The sequence below is a fragment of the Sphaerodactylus townsendi genome, linkage group LG02, assembly GCF_021028975.2.
Source record: "Sphaerodactylus townsendi isolate TG3544 linkage group LG02, MPM_Stown_v2.3, whole genome shotgun sequence".
NCBI classification, from domain to species: Eukaryota; Metazoa; Chordata; class Lepidosauria; order Squamata; family Sphaerodactylidae; genus Sphaerodactylus; species Sphaerodactylus townsendi.
Window position 1 is genome coordinate 50,344,331 of NC_059426.1, and position 24,513 is coordinate 50,368,843.

A 24,513-nucleotide genomic window follows, 5' to 3' on the forward strand; every position below is an offset into this window, starting at 1 on the left:
CAGTAATGTGGTTTCATACAATGTAGGGTACAGCATCTGTATCTTTGTAGGACCTGATCCCCCCTCCTCTTGAACAAGAAAAGCCTTCCACCTATCTATAGCATTTTTATCCTGCCTTTCTCCAAGTTCAGGACAGCATTTAGAACTGTATCTCTTTCCTTTGATTCTCACTGAAGCCATCGGATTGGATCAACCATTTTTCCACTAGTGCAGGTTCTCCTTGACTACCAAACAGCCCGTGTTCTGGTTCGTGAGAACCACCATGTGGTGGAAAGAACTGCAATAAGGAATTGACTGAGACTGAACAAAAAAATTGGCTGAATCCAACCCATTCCATTTTGAAAAGGAAGGAAGCCTGTGGATTGGCTGGTGGGGGAGGGGGGAACCAGCATTTCCATTAATATTATTATCCACTTTTGATGAAGCTATGAACATTGATTTATGCCCCAAAGCCACACCCGGTGCTATAAGCAAACAGCACAGTTGTGCATATGAGCAACTCTGAATCAAGACCTGTATATTTAACAGATTAAGTGGCACTATTACATTCAGCCCCTATGACCTTTCAGAGAAGGCCTAGAGGGAATCCATTAATGATAGGCCGATTGGGTGGTATCAGTTATCAGCTACTCTATATATCCCTCTCCTCTTACAGCTAAGTGTTCTCACTAGGATTTTCCCCTCCTGGTTAATAACCTCTATCAATGTACCTCAAATCTGATTTGGGACTTTGTGTGCGGTAATAATTAAATCATTGTGAGGGCTCCAAAAGCTGACTTATCCTTTCTACAATAAATCAAGGACAAACTAATGAGACTATCAAAAACGATAAAGAAACAGTGACAGTTTTTTTCAGTGCATGCTTATGCTGAACTCTGTTATAGATAAAGCTAAATGGGAGTGGGGAGGACAAGCAGCTCTTTCTATTATTTTGGGTGATATTACAAATTTCGCATACAGACGGAGAAAACACCCAGAGTGAATTAAGATCCAAGTTTTCTGAAAGCTCAGTTTCCAAGGACAGCTTTAATCCCTGATCTTCCTCAAACATTCAATTTATTCCAGTGCCATAGGCTTGTTATTCACAAATGTCATTCATCTGCACACTGTGCCTTTTCAGAGGTTATTCTAGAAAAGGTCAGCAGTCAAATACCCATCAATACACACTAAATAGGTGAAAATGCTAAGTACTAGAAAAGTTCTAAAGTATAATTTCTAGCATTTCAAACCCATATTCTTCCTTAGATAATGTTTGAGGACTACGACAGTAAGAGCAGAGGCCAACAATTTGTGACACACCAAAATGGATAGAGCACAATAGTCACACATTGTGATCTGCCAGAGAATCTTGTGGGGCCCAAGATGAGCAGTTAACAAAGTTTAATGTTTACAAGGTTTACTGAGCCTTTAGATGGTTCATAATCTATTGCTGGTTAGCTGGCTTCAAGTCTGGTACCTTACCACTGAAAATGTGGAACTAAGCATTTTTTTAATGTTAAACTACACTACACTAATACCCAATCTTCCTTTTTCAACCAAGCTTCCCCCCACCCACCCCCACCCCGGTCCAATATCATTAAACGTTTGGCTTTGCACTTTATTTTTTTGTCTGACCCACTTTTCATGCTATTTTCATATGACTTTCAATTCTGTCCCTGCAGAATCAATGCTTGTTACGGTAGAACTTTTATGGTTTACATTAGGATTATATGCCAAGCATTTCTACTGCTATAATGCCCTACTTTTTGCTTTTTCCCATTTGTATCTTTATTCAACTTGCTGGAATAAATGAATCCATTTCTTTCTGTATATCCCTGACCTTTGAACATCACATCTGCCCATCAGCAATTCCTCTATTATTAATACCTTCACTATTTACAGCTTCCCATAACTAATTGCTGCTTCTCATAATGCTGGTTCCCCATAGAGGAATGCTTCTGAAAGGTAGCTGCTTAATGCAGGTAGGTATTCATGTATGGGAGCATGCTAGGTGAACGGCCCCCAAATGCATGATTTGGGCCCATGCCATCACAAAAGGCTACTGCTCACATCAGAGATAAGAAGCCATACTAAGCACTCCTTTCATCTAACAGAACAGGACATACAATTTAGGAGAGCAGCACATGTCCTGCATTTATAACACTGAAACTTCAATCTTTCCCATCTTTTACTTTTCTCTGTTTGCCGCAAGGAAAAGAATCCTGCCTAGAGCTTTGCTTGAGTTGCTGCCAGTCAGAATAGAAGATACTGTGCTAGACAGCAGTACCGCCTGTGTGTACAACAAAGCACAAATGTCAACTTTTTGCAGCACTGTTCCTAAATTATTTGCTTTGTTATATAATCAAAAGACCTTTACACAATCCCTTTAATAAGATAATACATTATTAATCTCAACTAACTGACTAACAGCAAAACTAACTGATTAAAGTTTTTAATTAGCCCTTGTGAAAATCTGTGCTGTTAAGAGATCATGGAGAACATACCTGATTCAGAACGCCTTCTTATATTTTAACCAGACTGGCCCTGACCCTGAGTCCCCAAGACATGCAATAGAATTTGAACAGAGCTGGAAAAACTGGTAAGTGTCGAAATATTGGTGATAGTAGTAGCTCCCTAAAAGGGGAAACTAAAGAATAAAGTTAGAAGATTGTACACAACAAAGTATACACAGAAGGCACACAGGGTTTTCCAGCATTTTTCTCAACCCCTGAAGTCCCTTTAGATCCTCAAAAAGATAATTCCTAAGGAAGGACAGCTGCACTGGGAAGGGTTGCAATGAGAAGGTATATAAAACTGTTCCCTCCTCTCTCTTTCATCCACAGAACTGCGCCAACATCAGAGGGAGGAAGGATAATTTCACCTTCTCAGGCCTCCTCACAACAGCCCTCGCCAGCACTGACAGCTATTCCTCACATGGATCCCATGACCCCATGAATGACCTTTCCAGGAGTTGAAAGGGGCTGCAGGAGCAGGGAAGAAAAAGATAAAAAAATCAGCATTCTGTGCACACTTCGCTGGCTAAAACCTAACATTGATTTCACTGGTTCAGGAATACCTTGTTATATTACAACTAGCAATGCCACGATTGTGTTACAGTTGATCTGAGACAATGCTTCTGTATAATACTACACAATTATACATCCTATATGGCACACATAACAGTAAGGCAGCTGCTATGGCAATTCAGAAAGAATGTAATTGCTATCGTGTATACATATACATTTAAATTCTTGTGGTAAAGTTACCCGGTCATTTCCTAATAAAGCCAGCACTACAGATTCTCATTATGGAAAGATATGTATAATTAATAAACATTACTAATTTAATTACGGAATCTTCCCTATGCATAAAATGTCATAACTAGAGACATGATGTCTCAGGACCTCCAAGGAGCGAGAAGCCAGTGATTTGTCCTATTAAGAAGGAATTTAAATGACACATATAACCATTTCCAAGGGATCAAAAGAGACTGGACTTTAACCTTGTTACTAGCATAGAATTTAATGCCGCCTCTTATTCATGTTTAAATGCAAAACTTCACACACAAAAGAAAACTGAAAATGTCCCCTGAGTGGGATTTTAAAGTTAGGTGAAGATTGCGGACCCATAATAAATTACAGAAGAATACATTGTCAGGCAAAATATAGATCAGATCACTAGAAGTACACAATAAATCTTAGGTATCGTACAGAGTTGAAGTTTAGCTGCAAGGTTATCACAAGCTATCGAATCAGAATGCCCTAGCCTGATGAAGTTAATCAATTTTTTTCTCATTATGCAAAATTTATGAATAATAAAAAATGTGGAAAATAAGAATATACACTTCATATTGGTAATCTGAGGCTATTTGTCAGTGTAGTGAAGCCAGAGGGCACAGGATCGGCATAGTGTATGTAGACCCACACCACAAGAATGAGAATGCGTGGTCTCTCCTTAGCAGTGAGAACCAACCTAAGCCCAGCAGCCACTTCAGGCCAGTGCTTTAGAATAAAGTTAATAGCACACAGCAAGGCAGGGCCACTGACAATCCCCTGCTTTCAGATCCAGAGCCCTGTGTCTACTGTTTTGATGCCCCAGAATGCACAAGAACGCCTTATCCTATTTTCCCTAGCTCAGTGGTCCAAGCGGCAGAAGCAAAGCTGGATCACAAGATCAGATTGTCTCTCGCTATGGATAAAACTTCAGAGCGTGCTGATTCATAGGCACCAAGTTCAACTTACACTGTCACCAAATTAAAGCTCAATCAGCCTCAAGTCATCCATATAATCATTATGCAAATACGTCTGAAGGTTAATACTAACTTTACAATGTGTTCACTCAGACTTCCGTGGGTAGCTTCTTCTTTCCTCCCCTTTTGTTATAGGGAGATGTTTGCTCTAAAAACAAGTCAGTTTAAATGATCCCCTCAGAATCAAATACCTGCCCAGGAGTAGACAAAACTAAAACGTTTTATATACTGATCGGATGAATAATATTTGTGTGCTGATCCTTTTTCCCCCCTGGAAAACAGTAGGGTACCAAGTTGAGTTAAGCTTCCATGCTGAAAGGATGTCAGCGCCCCTTTCGTGGTGTTCCGACTGGATTCTCTTTGAACATATGCCCTTTCAAGTGAAATTAATCAATCTCTTTATCGCTCCCACAGCATCTGGAGCCATAATCATTACCCAACTGCTGAGAAAGAAATGAAACCGCTAATCGCATAGGGAGTAGGGCTTACCGTTCAGAGCAGGAAAGTTTTTATTAAGTTCTAATTTGAAAAGTGATTTTTCACGACTAGCCTTCCAAAACACACTGAACACACAGGAGACTCTGCTTCAGCAAGACTTCGAGTGGCCTCCCAGAATACATATTGAGAACCACGCTAATTAGGGTATCATGCTTTTTAAAATTGTACATTTGACTGCAACGATCCTAAATTATAATCCAGCCAAAGTCAGGCAGGTTTATGTCCCGTGGATTTCAATGAGAGAGATTTGAGAGCGGGTTTCCTTCTTCCGTTGAAAGCAACAGGGTTTAAAAGCACTTAACTTTGTTGAATTGTGTCCTGCTGAAGTGACACTCAGAGGGTTATTTCAGCTAAAATAATTGCAAAACCTTTACATCATGCACAATTAAAATATAGAAGCTGCCCTGGGTTGTAATTATCTTGCAGTAAATTAGCTTTGACCAAATTAGGGAATATTCACATGCTGTGAATTAAATGATCAAAAATTGGCAAGGCATTTCCAGGAAGGTCTCAAGCAAGACAGCCTACTGATTTAGCTAATCCGTGCCTCTTTCATGTTTGGCCAAAGACAAGTAATGCATTGGACTCCAACAGGATGCAGCTGAATTGCAAGCGCTGAAATCTAAATGAGTCAGAGAAAAGGAGACTTGCAAAAACAGCTCCAATGCAATTTTTTTTTGTTGTACACCAAGCTGGCTCAATTCAGGCTATAGACTCTAAACCAGTTTAAAGCTCCATAGTAGTAACCTGAGTATTTAGAACAACAGTAATAAGGACAGGAAACCTCTTGGCATCTTGTATTTGCATGCATTAGAAGAAATCCACCCAGGTAAGTTAAAGAAAATAACCGATCATATGTGAAACTCCAAAATACCAGGTCTTGAATAAATATTGAAGTATTACCTTGAACACCAAAGCCTTTTAAAAATAAATCCTCCCAAAGCATTGTATTTGATGCTTTAAATGCATTCAATTGTTTGCGCTTACTTTATTTTATACTAGAGGGATACCCATTCAATTCATTCATTCACCAGGTCCATAATTCACTGTGCTTGCAATATTTAACAGTCGTTTCAATACAGAATGATAGGTTCTACCATTCTGCCTCCTGCCACAAGAGCTGTAGTAATAATGGATGAAGCAACAGCAAATAATATATTTTTTTGCAATTGAAGCTGAAATTAGATTTATAACAAATGTCATACATCCCCATTCTCTCCAATGTAGACCCAAAGCAGCTTCCATTGATCTTCTGTCCTTCATTTTATCTCCACAATACAGAGAATAGATCGCCCAGCAAGCTTCTGTGGGCAGAGGAGGAATTCGAACTTCTCCTAGTTCCTAGTCAGACACTCAACTACTGAGCTACATTAGCTGTGACAGTCCAGGGAAGTTCTTCAACCACTCTTGCTTTCTAAAGAAGGGATTATGTTCCGTCCTCCCTGTCTGAGTTTTCTTTATCCTCAGTATGGACTCCAAGTAGCTCACATCATTCTTCTGTCATCATGACAACAACCCTATGAGGTATGTTATGCTGGGAGGGTATGATTGCCCCAATGATTGGATGGGAACACAATGAGGAAGTCTAGGGTTGCTACACAGAGTAAGTCAATGGCAAAACACTCTCTTGCCTTGAAAACCCTATGGGGTTTCCATAAGCTGGCTGTGACTTTACAACACTTTCCACATAAGCTTAGATCCTAGCCAGACACTATAACCACTAACTCTTGCCTTGAAAACCCTATGCGATTTCCATAACCTGGCTGTGACTTGATAGCATTTTACACACAAGCATAGCTACTAGCCAGTCTAACCACTATACCACACAGATTTTGATAGGTCAAGAAAGTTTGTTAAACCCCTGCTGCTTTGTTAGAGAGGAAATGTTTTCCACTCACCCTGTCTGTCCTGCCTACCTTTCCTGGCTTCTTGGGAGTAAACCTTTGCATTCACTGCAAACATCAAAGGCATGTTTGGGATCTAAACTATGCCAGGATGTTCCAATCCCCTTTCTTTTGGGCATTTGTTCTGCTGAGCTTGCACTTCAGTAGTGGCCCTGGGTCCTATTGGGTACCAGTGCATTCTCATTGATGTAGCTGAGCAAGCAAAAATGCTTCCATCACCTTCAGCTTCCAATGTAGAGATTCTTTTGCTTCAGTGCAGGAAACTATGAATATAACATGGTGTGAAATATAGGGTCCCCGTTAGGGTTGCCACCTCTGGATTGGGAAATTTCTAGAGTTTTTGGTGTTGAACTTGGGGAGGGAGTTGTTTGGGGAGGGAAGAAACCTCAGTGGGGCATAATAAAAAAAAGTCCACTCTCCAAAGCAGGTGTTTTCTCCATGAGAATTGATCTCTGCAGCCTTGAATTCAATTGTAATTCCAGGAGATCTCCAGGCTCCACTTGGATGTTAGTACCCACAGCTGGCCAAAGAAAGATAAAACATCACCTTGATAGTCTAAGACACACCATCATGTCCTCACAAAGCTGAGAAATACTGTGGACAGTTTAAATAATGAAACTAAGGTTAAGGGCTGAAGAGAAAAGGGAAACTCCACGGAGGAGGTTTCCTCACACAGCTTCCCATTGTTTGCCTTCTGTTGGCAGGCATCATAACAACACTAATTCTGTTCTCTCAAATGAAGTAATGGCTTAAATTTCTTGAAAGCTCTCTGAAGTCAGTTCTGCACCAGTGATATGTTAGGCTGCTGTTGTTCTTCTGTTCATTTGTTTCACCATACAAAGAGATTCACACATGGGCAAGTAATTCAATCTAGTCATCTCTCTCTGCATGTGAAGAGAGGTATTACATGGTTCTTATGAATTTCTATACTTCCCCAAATAGGTGCAGAATTGAGGCATAAGTTTTTTTAAAAAAAGAGGAGGGAGAGGAAGGGAGAGACAGAGACAGAGAGAGACAGAGAGAGAAAGTGTAGATTCCTACCCGTTTTCCAGACAAACTGATGGGATTTTCTGCCTTCCAAATCAGATGTGTGTAAAAGTAATAGAGCAAGCACAACCAAGCAACTTCTTGAACTCTGCCATGCCCAGTGAGCGGAAAGCCAGCTATTCCTTAGAAACATACTTCATGAAATTCAGTCCAGTTCACTTCACTATTCCTAAAACAGAAAGAGAGAGTTCATTAAAACCGCACTCACCAGATCATCTTAAACAGTGGCAGTTTATCAGTTTTACCTAGGAAAGGAAAACTTTATAAGATGGTATCATGGCCTATTTGTTCTGGAACATTAGTATTAGATGTTATCATGGCTTATTTGTTCTGTTTGCTCAAACAATGCCTCACACATTTTTGATACAATTTTGACACTTCAATGCAGCATGCTATTACATGCCGTTATGTACAACAAATGCACACATTTCTACCTTACTGACTGTTCACATGATTAGAAATGGCCATTGGCAGGACAAACAAATAAAAAACCATATACCACACTTGAAACTGTACATGATTTTCTCTAGGTAGAAGTGACATCTGTGTAGCAAAGTAATCAGTCTTTCTTCAAAAGGAAATGAGATTTAGATATGCTTGACTTTGAGTTGGATCCTGTAGATCCATTATTAGAAAACACCGGCAACCACAAGATTATCTGGGTCTCCCCACCTCACAACCACCATTTCCAATCCATGAAAATGTATTTGCAGGGTTGCAAGAACTACCTAGATCGGTGCCCACTGACACCTTCCCAGTGACACTATCCTCCAAGTGTTTTCAGAAAGTAGGCGGGGCAAGGTAGGGCTCTTGCATGGCATGGATTCTGATTGGTTACTGGAGAACTGACTGGCTGTGCAGATTAAAATAATATTGCTTCAGTGGCAGTTGCCACCATAGTGCTGGTTTTATTTTTTTCTCGCCTTTTAAAAGAAGTACCCTTCTTTTCCCTTGAACTTGGATTTCTTCTGATATATGGTTAGCTCTGCCTGCCACGGTTCCCATTTTGTAGTTGTGTTCATCACTCTGGGTAAGAATTGCAAAGATGCCAACAGACTCAAAAAGGTTGGAAACACTTGACATAGAATAACAAGTCAAGATGCTGTAGTCCAAAGAGAACTGTTGAGTGGAAATCCATGACTGGAGTCAACTGCCAGTTGGAGGGAAGAGCCAAGAAGATTGGGGTTGCTTGTGCTGACTTTGCAGCTCAAGGAGCTGGCTCCAACCTGTAGACTCTATCATTCACTTTCATTTAGGAGATTACTGCTAAATGAAGCTCAAAATGAAGATAATTTGTTGGGGGGTAGGGAGTCTGTACATTCTTATTTGGGAACAGCAGAAAACACCCATTAAGTTGCTTAATTAAACTATGCTGTGGGGCGGGGGGTTGCATCTGCTTGTTACTGGAAGCCCTGGAAAAATCCTGGGGCAGGTCTGGAGTGGGCAACGTTCACAAGAGATGCCATCAAATTTAATCTACAAAGAAATGCTGAAGTGAAACTGATAAGTTGTGATAAATGGGAAAAGCAAAAGAGTTCCAATAAGACTTGGACAATCTTTCTCAAGTGCTTTCCAAATCAACCAGGCTAACTTAAATAGTGGATTCAGCAACTCAGTGAAAAAGTTGAAACACCGGATGTTACTGACATTCCAACTTATGTAGCCGAATGCAATGCCAACAGCTTTCAACTTATGACACAAAGCAAAAGAGGAAATGTAAATATCTCAAATGAATAAATGAACGAAATGTCTCCAGAAAATAAATGAACAGAGGTCAATAGAAAACTGGCTTCCTTATCCAGAACAAATTTACAAACTCCCAATAACTTGGTATTTTTATTGTATGCCTTTTAAGCACTTATCTCAATTTTTAACATTTTACCTTTGCAACTGGTCATTTTTCACATGATTTGTTTTGTGATTCATATCTTGGAACAGGACAGATACAAGGAATACGTTTCTTTCCACAAAAGGTCACTAACATCATATTTGCAATTATTAAAAAAATTATCAGTTAAAAGTTTAGGGCCAAGCTATTACTTTTCCAACTGTATAAATATGAGCCATTATTACTATACATAATACATAGTTTGTGCTTCTTGATAAAGTCAAGATAAGTCTGAAAATACAGTCCACGGTAGATACACAATAAAAACCCGCTTTTTTAAAAAAATGTGGTTTTAGGTAATTTACTCTGGAATGGTTTGCACCATGATAAACTCATTCAATTATATTTATCAGGTATGGGCTATCTAAAATAAAAATATAATGCCATTTTTATCTAACTTCATTCATTTGTATAGTTGAGCTATATAGCAACTCTTATAGAAATTATATACTGGGCCTTTGCTGGGAAAGGCACAGCATCAAAATTAGCCCATCAAGAGGTTTCACGAATTTCTCAGTCTGAAAATTACATTTTAATTCAGCTCGGACTAATTCAGGGTGCCAGGACAGTTCTGGAGGAGGGGAAATTATCATCTGAATCATACTCAGCTTGTCCTTCACAACACTAAGGGACAAAATGATATGAAATTCATATGTCATAAATGGTTCCCAACATGACTCACAGTTATAAATTCTAGGGGAAACTTACCTTTCAAAAGCTCACAATTTCTCCATTTGGCTGCAAGTGGGTCACAGGGATGGAAGGGGCTTCAAGCTTCCCTCCTGTGGCATTTTTGCTACCAGAATGGTACGAGCAACCTGTTTGCTCTTTCTTCTGACTTCATGTGCCCTGATGTGGACATGTAGTGCTGGAAGAAGGTGCAAACAAAGCCCCCCAGCCCATGCTGTTTCCTGAGGCAAAAAAAATACTATAAGAGGGAATCCCTCCTGCCTGCTCCATTTGCAGACAAATAGAAAAAAAAGAGCTAGCATGGTTATGCTAGGATGTGCAAGAGAAACTTGTAGGGGATTCCAATTAGTCCCAGTTCCAGTAACCTCTACATCTGCTTAGCTTCGGCAAGAACAAATGCTTCCATGCCACTCACTGCAATGTTACAAAGTTGTTTTCACTATAACTCCACTCTGTGATCATGTTAAACAGCATGGGCATGACTTAGCAATATAACTGGAAGCAGTACAAGCAGACAGAGCTTGCTATGCAGGGCAAGCACCAGCTATGTTATGTAATGAAATGATCCCAGTATTGTTGGACTACAATATTGTGGACTGACCCCACAAAAACAGTCAGGAAGAACTCTCACCTATCAGCCCCCAAAGGGAAGGGCAGCACATGTTTAAAATGGGAAACTTGTTTGAACATTGAAAGCTCACCAAAAAAAGAAGCAGCAGCAGCTTTGGCAGTTCAATATCAACCTTTATGTTGAGCTACTCCTAACAACAAAAGTAATACAGGGGAAAGTGCAGAGTTGCTTAGACTCTTATAGTGTACCTTCTCTTTTCTTTCTCCCAACCAAAGCTCAGAAAATCTGTAACTATCTCAGAAGGATTTACACAGTTTGGCTGTTAGTTACTGAGACACCTTATTAAAAGTGATCTTTACAAGGCACAGAACTCCAATACAACCTGGCCAGCAAATTAGACAACATGATTTGACTAGCTTGTGGGTAAGTAGAAGGAAAATCCTAGCCATGGAATTAATACATTAAAAAATGAAAATTCAGAAGATAATAACATATTATAACAGCACTACATAACAGCACTATGGCCTGGCTAGCTGGGGCCAGAAAGTGATACCGGTGTGTGTGTGTGGGGGGGTATTATTTGACACCCCCCCAAGAATTTGTGTGAGAGTATCACACAGGATTTTACTGTCCATGGCCGTTTCCGCACGGAGGCGGAAGCGGCTGGGTCGGCACATTTCGCACCGACCCGACGACGTTGGGACTGTCCGCATGGACGGTCCCAGAAAGAGCCGGGACGACGGCGCCGCAGAGCGCCATTGCCCAGCCGACCCAGCATGTCCCCAGGCCTCTGGCACGTCGCCGAGGCCTGAGGACACGCCCCCCCCAGCGTGCGCGCCTGCTCCAGCGTCACAGGGCAGGGGGCATGTCCCCAGGCCTCGGCGACGCACCGGAGGCCCGGGGACAAGGTAAGTGCAGGGAGGGAGTGGGGGGGAGGCGCCTTGAAGCCCCTGCCGTTCGCACGGCAGCGGCTTCAAGCCGGCGTTCCCGGGATAGTGCGCTTCCCAGTGCACTCCGGAAATGCCGGCTTGGCGCCAGTTGGGCGGTGCGAGGGCGGCGTGGCTGCGATGCAGCTGCGCCCTCTGTGCGAATGGTGGCCTGGGGACGGCGTTTTTGCCGTCCCCAGGCCACCATATTCCGCCTGTGCGGAAACGGCCCATGTTATCTATGACATCTATGGGAGAAGGGACTGCAAATGAAATGTCAAATTCAATGCAGACATACAAATCTATTTATCTCTTCTAATACATTCACATGAGGCAAGTAATGTTTTGAACCTAAGTACAGGATCAGTATAGGCGGGTTGAGGTCAATAAACTGAAGCTCAGTTCAGATCAAATGAAATACTGTTAGCTAACTATATAATTTACCAGATTCTAACAAGTTTGCTTGTTTTAGAATAAGTTTACAGGTTGAGGTTATCTATAAATGGGCCTTTGCAGGCTAGAGAGTACAGATACTCATAAGGCAACATTTCTGATCAAGAGGGAAGCCGGAAAGAACTCTTCCTAGTTGACCCAGGCAGACTGACTTCCCATAGCTTAACCCTGCAGAAAGACTGCAGGGACCAGAACCAGATCTTAAGGAGCAGGCGATGTGAAGGAGCAAAGTAATTAAAGTATCTCAGTTGTATTTTTGACACCAGGGTAAGGAGATGGCATTTCCCAAAGAGGATGTGGCCCTTGGCCATAGGACCATCACAAATACCTTCAGGAAAATGTGCATGTGAGTACTGCAGAAAGGATGTGGGTTTTTTGATGTGTGAGAGCGAGAGCGATGACAGACAGACAGACAGACAGACAGACAGACAGACAGACAGACAGACAGACAGACAGACAGACAGACAGACAGAGATCTAAAGTGCTTGGGAAGTAGCTTTATTGGTACTTGGCATGCAGGGAGTTCTTACCCTCCAATAAAATGATCCAGGATAAGTTAGGTTGCTTGCCATTAATGTTATTGTCAATATTATGTAACAGTTGCCCACGATAATATACAATTAAACTTCACCCAGCACTCAGAATTGCAACAGCAGCACTAGGAACAGGGTAAGGGGAAAATTGGAAGACAGCATTTTTCTATCAACAAGATATATGTACATATTTATATAATTTATACAATTTGAGTCAATAATGCAAATAAAAAACTAGCAAATAAAGAATTTACATTGTGAAAAACATCGAGATTGTGAAAAACATCCTTGAATAAGAAATGACTGCTTATTGTCAGTACTATAACAAAATTTCTTTACATTTTTATTTATGGTCAGAGAGGATTCAAACTATGGGTAATTGAGAAGGATGACACATAATAAGGGAAACGGTGCCTCAGAGTCCTCAGTACATTTTAATTTCAGATTCGAGTCCAATAGCACCTTAGAGGCGAGCAGGACTTTTTTGGGTACATGCTTTCAAGAGTCAACATTCCTTTTGTCAGATAAGGGAGCTCAAACTATTGAAAGCTTTGACTCTTGAAAGCTTGTTGGTTGCTAAGGTGCAACTGGACTGAAATCAAGCAGTACAGAGCCAGAGTGGCGTAGTGGTTAAGAGTGCTGGACTTTAATCTGAAGAACCACATTTGCTTCCCCACTCCTCCACATGAGCGATGGACTCTTTTCTGGTGAACTGGATTTGTTTCCCCACTGCTACACATGAAGCCTACTGGGATACCTTGGGATAGTCACAGTTCTCTCAGAACTCTGTCAGCTTCACCTACCTTGCAAGGTGTCTATTGTGGGGAGAGGAAGGGAAGGAGTTTGTAAGCCACTTTGAGACTCCTTACAAGAGAGAGGGGTGGGGCATAAATTCAAACTCTTCTTCTCTTCTTCTTTTATATTTTAGTTGCTCAGAAAAAGTTGTTAAAGTACCTAAGCAAGCTCCTGCCTCAGACATGCATACAGAAGACAGATACTGAGTTGAGCAAAGAGGGGGAGAAATAAATTAGACTAACTGTATGACAGGTTAACTGCTGTGGCTTCACTCATTTGCACCAGAGTAAAATAGTAAGATCAGAATTAGACACTAGACACAATCTAACATACCATCAATTCTTTGCAGAAATGATAAAAAAAAACTGCACAGACACCATACGTCAATCCTACAGCACTATGAATAAATTGCATTATGAAGGCTACAAACATTCACATCAAAATTAGTTACTGCATATCTCAGCCTCCAAATGTGTTGGCATGGTTGATGGAAAAAACATTCATTCAGCAGTCAGCAAGGCTTTTAAAAAAATAAAAGGTAAAAACTTATTCACAAGAGATTTAAATGCACTCAGGTTGTATACCCAGCAGTTTCAAATACAGATTATTTTCTTTCTATATATGTTGACTATTGGTTCCCTTGCTTTTTCAGGGGAAAGCCATTAGGAAACGATGACACTGGGACCATCTTGGTCCTTCCCAAGCGAATAGAAAATTATTTTCAACTACGAATTTAACTTAAATGTATCATCCATTTCAGTTTATTCCATTCTACATTTCCTTTTCGGATGAGCCCCATAACTGTGACTTTGTTGCTGGTGTAGAGGCAAGATCCTGATCACAAAACAGGCAACAGAAGCTGCACTATCGATTCCATTTGCAACAAGAGTGTATTTTAAAATATACTAATTTCATCTCAGAACAGCCTTGCATTATGACACCAGTGAGCATGACCGAATCAAGACTGCTTATCTTACTTAATTCGGTTTTTTCATATTCCTCTCTTGCCACACGCATACTTTGTTCCCGAAGAACAATGGCCTCATAGCCACTCCTGACCTGAATTGCAGCTTCTAAGAACATCCTACTGATCATTAATGATCAAGTAAACAATTCCAACTATAACACTGACAAAAGCAAAGTCACTCATTTATCTCATGAACTCCTATAATGGATCACAGGTATAATAATATGGCAATGGGTTAAATTTCCAATTCTCAAAAATCTGCCAAGCCATTTCAGAGTATAATCTTAAACAGTTACAACTAGCCTCTGTTTAGGATTTCACTGTTAGCTTCCACTTCATTCTTTCTTTTACCATCAGCCCATGCCCCCAGCTTATAATTACAGTAGTCACAACTTACAGCTACAGTATAGTCACATCGTCTGGAAGCTTTCTGTGTGCAGAGAAGCGAAAGCATTGTTATACTTGCACCACAAGTATACACATCTTTAGTTCTACTGCTGTAACTAAGAAGCAAAAGGAAAATATTGAAAACCACACATTTCCTGCTTGGCTACCACAAATTTTGATTTTGTCATTCAACCTGGAAATTTAATAAAGGAAGCTTTGCATTTAGAAGTTTAATTATGAACTCAGTTAAGTGGATTTTAATGAAATATATCTCTAGCAAGGGAGTCCAAACAGATGCATTACGAATACATTAAGGAAAACACCAGAGAACAAACTCTCCATCAGCAAAAAAAAAAAAAGATTTTAATTAAAAGAACCATAGAATGGAACTCTTCTGTGAAGTGATAGTACCCTTATATTCAATTCATCATTAAGTACTTCCAACACATGCTGTGGAACTATTCCTGAGTCCGGATAATAATTTTGAAAGTTTTATATTGCTTCTACGCATTCCTTGGTGGCCTGGATGAACGGATCATTGGCATACATGCAAGTGAAGCCAAGTCTATATGCAAATATGTAGCACCACACATCTGTGCAGATGCATGAACTACTTATACGAAAATTGTAATCAGAAGATTGCTGTGGCTTCCCTTACACTACAAAAGAAACCCTGACAGACAGAATATGTAATTGAAAATAGGAAATATCAAGAGGAGATGAGCAAAGTTCACAAATGAGATCTCCTAAATGGCACATCTTTAGGGCACAGAAAAATCAATTTAAAAATCAGATTATTTTTAATTTAAACCTGTTTGTTTAAAATGTCAACTACATCTAGGGCCTCTTTTAAAAATAATCTGAATTTAATACCAATGTGTTAATTCTGCCCTTCAACGCAGTGGTCCTCAATCCTGGGATGGCTGTGAGCCCCTACCAAGCTCCCTTTTTCTTTATTTTTTGAAGGACATGCTGCTAAAACCCTTCCCCCATGCTTATCAAGCAAGGCATTTCCAACAACATCAACAACCTTTATTGTCATAACAGTGCATTTCTGTAAACAACAGGTTCATTCAGGCCAGACAAAGGAGGAGAAAGAAAAAGAAATAACAAAAAAAATTAAAAGGAAGGAGAAGAAGGAGATGTTAGTCAAGTTTACTCTTAGGAATCTGAATTATAAATAAGAAATTTGGCTACTGAATCAGTTACATCACTGCTGGTATTGTCTAATAAGAAGATGATCTTCTGCGAATTGGAAGCATGCTCTTTTTTACCTAACAACGGTTATAGCAGTTTTGTTGTAAGTGCAGTATAAAGGGGGCAGCAGAGTAAGATATGTTCTATGGAAACTACACAGTCCCCATTGCACACACAAAGCCTTTGATGGTAAAGGATTTTGGCAAATCTCCCTGTTAGTGCAGCTGATCGAAGAGCATTGCAGCAAGCAAGCATCATTGCTCTACGTAACCTGGGTGAAATTATTTGATAGAGATATTTAGCCCCCCTGCTCCCCATGCAGGAGATACCCAGGACTAGAGGTGAGCAACACCTGCAGGCCTTTTCAATTAAGAATTGATGTTCCTGGTCTAGCAGCCTCCTTTTCAGGGACTGAAATATCTTTGTAGGTGAAAGCATGGCCAAGAAATCCAATGAGTAGCCTAGCTTGAGGATTTTGGATTCAATATGGCCCCACCATTCAGAGTGATAAAGAAGATATAAGGATTTGTGAATCAAATAAGTGGCTTCATAGTTAAAGCAGAGGCGTAACCAAAATTTGAATGTGGCAAGCCAGGCTCTTGTCTCCAAGAGGTGCTGTCCAGTCTCAAGGCACAAAACAGCGTAGGGCACACAATGAGGCATACCCAGGAGTTTGTATAAGAATCTTGATTGTACCTGCTCAACTGAATTGGACCAGGAGCCTATATGGGGTAAAACCCCATATAAAAGCTGCTGGGATACCCTGGCATTAAAGACTTTAAGCGCAGCGGGTACATATTGTTTGCCCTTATTATAGAAGAAACACATGATAGCTGAGACGCTGGCCACACAGTTTGTAATCACATGGTCTCTGTGACTTGCCCAACCCCCTCTATAGTGAAGCTGCAGGCCCAGGTATTTAAAACATTTGACCTGTTCCAGCTGGTGACCTCCTAACAACCATCGAGAGGGCTTCCAGGATCTTGAAACACTACTATCTTAGATTTTTGAGAGTTTAGTGTCAGGCCGTTGTTAAAACAATATTTGTTACAGGACACTAGTAGTTGCTTCAGACCAATTTTAGTGTGCGACAGTAGGACTGCGTCATCAGCATATAATAATAAGGGAGTTGGATGACCAGCTAGACTTGGGAAGTGAATTAACTGAGTCGAGTACAGTGGTTAAATAATTTAAATATAGTTTAAAGAGAAGTGGTGCAAGGACACAATCTTGTTTTATTCCCCTGGAGATAGATATTTCAGGTGAGAGCAGTCCCTCCTGATTGCATTTAACTTGGCACTCAGTGCCTTAATGAGCAGAAGTAGTCTGTTTTCAGCACCCATTTTGGCAAGCTTGGCCCATAGCTTGTCTCTAGGAACAAAGGCCGCCTTTATGTCCAAAAATGCAGCATACTAGGTTTGCTACAAATTTTGGCAATGAGTTGATTAATGACCATTATGTGATCAAAGGTAGACTTGCACTGCACAAACAGCTGGTATTTTACCATGTCATAGTATGAGTCCACTAAACAGCAATGCCACACAACTGCACAGGCCAGGACCAGCCATTTCAGAAGAGTTGCTTACTGAGTGTGGAGCCAGAAAGAGTTCACCTTGGATCTTAAAAAAACCTATCTGCAACTATGCAGCAACTCCATGACACTGATAGCCAGTACAGTATAGTGGTTAAGAGCAACGGCCTCTAATTTGGAGAACTGGGTTTTATACCCCACCCTGTCACAAGAGCAACGGACTCTAATCTGGTGAACTGGGTTTGTTTCCCCACTCCTACATATTAAACTTGCTGGGTGACCCTGGGCTAGCCATAGTTCTCTCTGAATTCTCTCAGCCTCACCTATCTCAGAAGGTGTCTGTTGCAGGGAGGGGAAGGAAGGGCAAGTATAAGCTGCTTTGAGACACCTTACAGGTGGAGAAAAAGGGGAATAAAATCAACTCTTCTTCTGTTTGTTTGGGGGGTTTGGGGAACTAGCAAAGGATGACTTGTTCCCTAGGGCTAATGAGATACCAATTAGTTACTGATAACAAGACTAAAGATAGCCATTGTGCTGTAAGATTAATTTACAAAGCTACTCACCCTTAATTTACATTGCTACTTGCCCTGTATCCACCAAGTTTCTTAAATGCAAACCCATAATTTCTATTGCACCCATTTTGTCCTCTCTCTTTGTTGTTGATGATGTTCTTCAAGTCCACCATTAACTTCATCGTAAAAGCTACAGGCCTCAGCACACTGACCTCTTTCTTACAGAGACCTTCAGCAGTGTTGGCACATAAAGAAGAACGCGACAGATTCTCCAAAGAAAACTTTTTTGGAAACCATACCCTAGCAAGGGCAATTATCTCTTCAGTTTGTAGGAGACCAAGAGTTCATGTTATATCATCACTGGCCCTATCATTTTTGACCTTCCCTGCTGTCATCCCCATTATAGTTCAATTAACAGAGGAGCCCTGCAGTGGCTTGATGAGCATCTGCTGGCAATACCTGGCAATAATTCAATAAGGATGTGCCATAGGAGGAAATAATGAGAAGTCAACTCGATTGTTCCCTGTTCCCCCTTGAGAATGCAGAGCAGCTTGGCTTATGGGAAAGAGCATGACCTACTGAAAATTGTCAGCTCATTTCACGTTTCAGAGTTTAAACATATTATTACTCCCCGACAACAAAAAATGTTCTTGTTTACTCTCTGTGGATGCAAAGTCAATATGTTTTCAATAAATCATTTTTTTAATTCCCTTGATGCAAGCACTGCAGATATATTTTTCTAAGGGAAAGTGGAATTTGTTAAGCATTTTACAAACCCAGTTGTACCAACTGACTGACGGGCTGCAGAACCTTCTATGACAGATGGAAAGAACAAGACAGTCGGCCATAAAAGTCAGTTCTATCAGCTGCCCAGCAGGTGTAGAAGGCAGGCTATAAACTTCCCTGCATCAGTGAAACAGAAACTTATGGCATTCTTCTGGTGACAGATTCTGACTACAGCAATGATACTAACAGTGTGACGCTTCCAGCTTTGATATGGTACAGTAATGTTGCATAACATGTTTCATGTGGTTGAAGTACGTCAAAGTTTGCCTAGCGTGGGAAAATGATTTCACATTTCTTAGTTAGGAACGGAACACCCATGTTCATTTGACAGACAACAGGACTAGAAAAGACCCCATGGATCAGAAAAGCTATTAGGGTTGCCATAATATGTTTAGAAGTACAGCAGATAACAGCCAACTGCCAAGCTCTACATAGTAATAACCTTTTCTCTATAACTATATTTGGATAGGCAGAACAATCTTAGGATCCTTCCGCACATGCAGAATAATGCACTTTTAATCCACTTTCAATGCACTTTGCAGTTGTGCAGAACAGCAAAATCCACTTGCAAACTATTGTGAAAGTGGATTGAAAGTGCATTATTCTGCATGTGCAGAATGTGGATGTGCCTTTGTATGGCAGACAGAATAAAAGTTGATTCTGTGACCCCTGCCTAACATTAGCACAACACAGCATTGCAAAACAAACTCTACTGTAAGTAGTATTGAAAGCACTGTTCTGAGCAGCAGATTTTACCTGACTAAGGTCGTGGTCTGCTCATTATGTACCCTGATAATTTTTGATCAATTACAGATTATACTGTCCTAATTTGAGCAATTACTGATTACGTTGTCATAATTTAATGATATGGTAAAAACATGTCAAATAATAAGTTGAGATAAAAGCTCAGATTCTATTGAAGTCACTGGAATCAGGACTGCATTCTTTATTTTAATTTGAAATAAATGATTGGAAATAGTTCTGTAATACAATTTCATAACTGCATTTTAATATTTATAAGCAACGCTCATCCTCATTTTGAAGGTCAGTTGATTTTTATTTTTATTTTTGCTTCTGATTTAATTTGGACGATCATCAGAACTAGGTACTTGTTTCCAACTCTAGCTTAAACTTTAAATATCAATAAATGCATCTGAGATTCAGTACTAAAAATAGTAGCTTCTACACCAACAGTCTTTCTGCAGTGGGATTATTACTGTGAACCTCCAGAACGAAAACCAAATCCAACAAAAATCACACTGGACTTTAGCCCTGGCAACTTGATGCTCCCTTGATTTTGACCCCAGTGAGCCGAAGCTTCCCTTACTGTTCCATTCCCTTCTTGCCTACAGAATTCAGAATTATTATTGTTGTTGTTGTTGTTGTTATTTAAATTTGATAAATCGCCCACCCCCAAAGTGTGTGGCATACAAGCCTACAGTACATGTGGCTGATTCTGCTACATCCCTAAATTTTTCCTGCCTTATGCCATCTTCAACTCCATGCCCCAACACGCGTACAAGCTCTACTTTCTACGACTACACTCAGTCAACCCAGCTTCAGAGCTGGGATGCATTCAGAAGACACAAATAATGCAAACATCCTTGGGTTCACTCTCTCTCCATGGTTTAGTTCAGAATCCTGGTTTTGAAGCAAACAAAACTTGATAATTGGTCTAATTTGGATGTCATAACAAACTGCCATTATTGAAAACTTCATGTTAGGGGCAAGTGATTCCAGGGCCCTAAGCAAAAGTCAAGTATAGGAGATTAGAATCACCCAGGCAGTATGGGGAGAGGGAAATCAGCTGTAGAGGGACAGGGGCCCTCAACTGTCTTACAGTTGAAGCCTTCAACCCCTCCCTGAGTCTTAGACAGTACAGGGGATCAGCAAGGTGAGGAGGGGTGGCCGACCGTCAGTTGGGGCTGCCAGCACTTTTACAACCCCACATAGCTGGCCTGGGTGCCCCATGGCTGACACTGTTCTTGCTTTCTGGTTTCTAATTTTGGCATTGCACACAAAGCAAAGAGGAGCATGTAAACCCAACTAATTGTGGCTTGTTTTCAACACGTATAGTCTAGGGCAGTGGTTCTCAATCTGGGGGTTGGAACCCCTTTGGGGGTCGAACAATCCTTTCACAGGGGTCACCTAAGACTCTCTGCATCAGTGTTCTCCATCTGTAAAATGGATAAATGTTAGGGTTGGGGAACTGTATTAAAGTGTCACGGCATTAGGAAGGTTGAGAACCACTGGTCTAGGGTGTGTGATGTCTGAATAGAGTGTGTTTTTTAGTTAATCTGTGCCTTCAGTTTCTTCACAGAAACTGTTTGCAATTATTCCGGTGGTTGTCAAAACTGTTGTGAACATTCCATTACGATTCTTGTTCAATACGTAGAAATTGTAAGAAATCATAACTTATTGAGCAACTTAGAGCTATATTTACTACATTATTTTTCTTCAAAACATGAACCTCCAAGAACATCTTAAAAGTGGACAGCAATTGCTCAGGGTTGAAGAGATAGATTGATTCTTAAGAAATGGCAAATCTCTTGTGCCCTACTTTTAAAAGATGAGGATGTCACCGTGCCAGAAATTGCTTCATGCGAACATCTTATTTGTAAGATTAATGTCCGAATCAAGGATTTTCTGTTACATACAGAGTAGGAAACATACACAAGATAGATCACTAGAGCGGTTTTGTGTTAACCACAACTTGCTTGTAGTTCTTCACACTTCACCCTTAACAGGAATCTTGCATCCAACTTTGTTCTCAAGGATTTAAGAGAAGTACTAGGTCAAGCAAGAAAAAAATCTAAAGAGATTCATATTTTCAAAAATGTTGCTGCTTTCCTTTCAACCCCTGGGATCTTTGACAGCTATTGACTCAACCTTATCTCATACCACTGCAGACACTAGAAAGTAGGCTAGCTCTATTTCTGGATATACTACGTACTTTTACCCTCACCTATATTATAATAGGAACACAAATAACCTCCAGTGTACATTTTTTAGCTACTTTGGGTAACTTCAGTTCATCCCTCAGATTATGGTCACTTTCAATAATATATGTGTTCCCTTTGTAGACAATCACAAACATGTGGTTATAGCATTTAATAATATTTAATGAAAAGGCACAAGATTCATAGGACAAGCCACAAGGATGTTCAAAGATATTATAACATTAATGCCTGACACCCAGCCACACAAGTGTCAGGTCTTGGTACACACTGTTTTCCTATTTGGTTGTCTGAATGGCAATACCAGATAAATGCTTTCATGTGGATATCCAAAAGAACAGAAAGAAATCTGGAGTTCCAACTAATGTAATAAATTAATGCTAAATATGCAAGTTAAACTTTAATCCAATTAACGGCTCCAGAAACATCCAGAGGTGAATGAATTACAGGATAGAGCTTTATCACTTTGGATACACAATTCTACTCATAGCTCCATGGTTAGAAATCAAAATTCTTCCTGAATCTCCTTTTGAACCATGTAAGGCAAAAATATTGTGCTGGCAAGCCTGCAGATGAGATAGTTTAACAAACTTTCTCCCTTAGATAGGAGGGCTGGTTCCAGCAGAATCTCAGTCCATCAGAAATGGAAATTTCAGCATGGTGCTGGGAACAGTGGGTTTAGCTATCTTTTTTTCAGATTTTGTAAAACTCTCAAATAAAAGGCACACAAGCCATTCCTCCAAATTCTAATAGGCTCTAGCCAGCCCTTTCTTCTGTTCATGCGACTTAATGCATCTTCACAGTCAGTATCTCTTCTATGGGCCTGGTACTTGTTTGAAGAAACACAACGCGTAAAAACTATTTTCTTGGGGAAAATCGGCATTAATTTAAATGAAACTTGCTTCTATGAAAGTGTTCTTATGACCACAATGTTAGGATATATACATGCACCTATAATCGCCAGATTCTTATTCAAACACTGAACATTACAACACTGCATTGACAAAACAGAGACTTAATTTACAAAATTCCTATTATTGTTCAAGTGATCACAGCCTGTGCCATCCCCACCCTTGAACACTGCAGAAAGACCTATTCTACTTTCTCTATTCTGCCTTAATTTACTCTGCAATAGAATGGCCTACATTGTTTTAAAAGCCAAGAGAGTCTTTATTCCTTAGGTTAAAGACACACTGGTACACCTTAATTGTTCTACAATTCATCATCAACAGTTCAAAATGAGCTTCATCAGCATGTAAAATAGCAGGCTTTGTATTATGTAGCAACTTAATGTTCAAGCATGTGCATTAAAGATATGTATTTACCCACCTACTCAGAGATTTAACTTCTAGAGACCCTGGGGAGAGAGCAGAATGAAAATTTAAAATCTCAGAAAGCCACTAGGAGCAGTTAAAGGGATGTCATGTTCTGCTGGGTCTGAGTGCAGGGCTGTCTCACCCTCCAATTCCAGGGTTGCTTTTAGTTGGACAAGTGCCCCAGGACTGAGACTCAGAATAGAGCAAGAGAAGGGAATTTCTCTTCACCTATTTGCCCCAGTCTCGTTTACCATTTACCCATTTCACCAGCCTTGAAATGGGTCTGGCTCTTGCCCAACCCTGGGCTCAACCAATCCTCTGTTTCCAGGCCAGCTCTGGAGACTGACAAGTCCCTAGACCAGAGGTCCCCAAACTACGGCCCGGGGGCCAAATGTGGCCCCCTGAAGGCATTTATCCGGCCCGCCAGGCATGGCGGCAATGGCTCCATTCATGTGCAGTGGGGGCTCGAGGGAGAGGAGGAACCGGCCCCAACGGCTATTGATTGCAGTTACATGATGGCACCCTCAAATCTCCATGAATTTTCTGACCCAGAGTTGGAAACCTTACATGTGGCAACGTCTGCTCCGCCCTTCCCTCTCAGCTACTCCATGTGTTGCTCTCAGGCTTTCTGTTCCGCCTCACTCCCATTGGCATCAGCCAGGCTGGCAAATCGCTCACTGGCTGCTAGGGAGGAAAGAACCCAGGAAGATACCTGATCCTGGGTTAGATGGAATGTTTCATTGGGAAAGTTCTGCTTTTTTTTTTTTACAGGGGAAGGTATTCCACAGCTTCCCCAACAATATTTGGAGCCCACCCTGTACTTGACATACTTTGGTCTCTGTTCTAAAAATAGACCATGACAGAAAGGCTGAAAGGTGAAATCAAACATTTTACAATCATTTGTGCATAGGAATTTGTTCATAGTTTTTTTTAGTCCGGCCCTCCAACAGTCTGAGGGACAGTGAACTGGCCCCCTGTTTAAAAAGTTTGGGGACCCCTGCCCTAGACCAATGGATACTTGCCTTGAAGTGGTAAGTTCACTGGCTCTTCCCCCAGACTTCTTCAAATAGCTAACTACCTTGCTCAGCCTTTTCTGTGAAGGTCAGTGCTGCCTGTTCTCCCTGCCCCTTTGTCAGAGCTCCACTAAGTCTCAGCCATCTCAGGTAGGAACTCGGGTGGGTTGGTCCCTGTTGCTGAGAATGCTGCTGCGACCCAGCTGAGCTCCTTCAAGCTGGCTGACTCCTGAATAGACTCTGCCAAGGCCACACTCAGCTGCAACCTGACAGGCGTCTTCCCAGCCTCCAGTCTTGCTTACGCAGTGTACTTC

At 40.8% G+C, this 24,513-nt stretch overlaps 1 protein-coding gene across 1 annotated transcript in view; it reads right to left on the reverse strand.

Annotated features, from left to right (window-relative positions):
• THSD7B (thrombospondin type 1 domain containing 7B) overlaps positions 1-24,513 on the reverse strand; it is a 552,862-nt gene that overhangs the window by 428,127 nt on the left and 100,222 nt on the right. The window contains exon 2 of the mRNA XM_048484496.1: positions 7,672-7,846. Coding sequence (XP_048340453.1) covers positions 7,672-7,810 — 139 coding nt within the window. The 5' untranslated portion in view covers positions 7,811-7,846. The remainder of the gene's footprint in view (positions 1-7,671; positions 7,847-24,513) is intronic.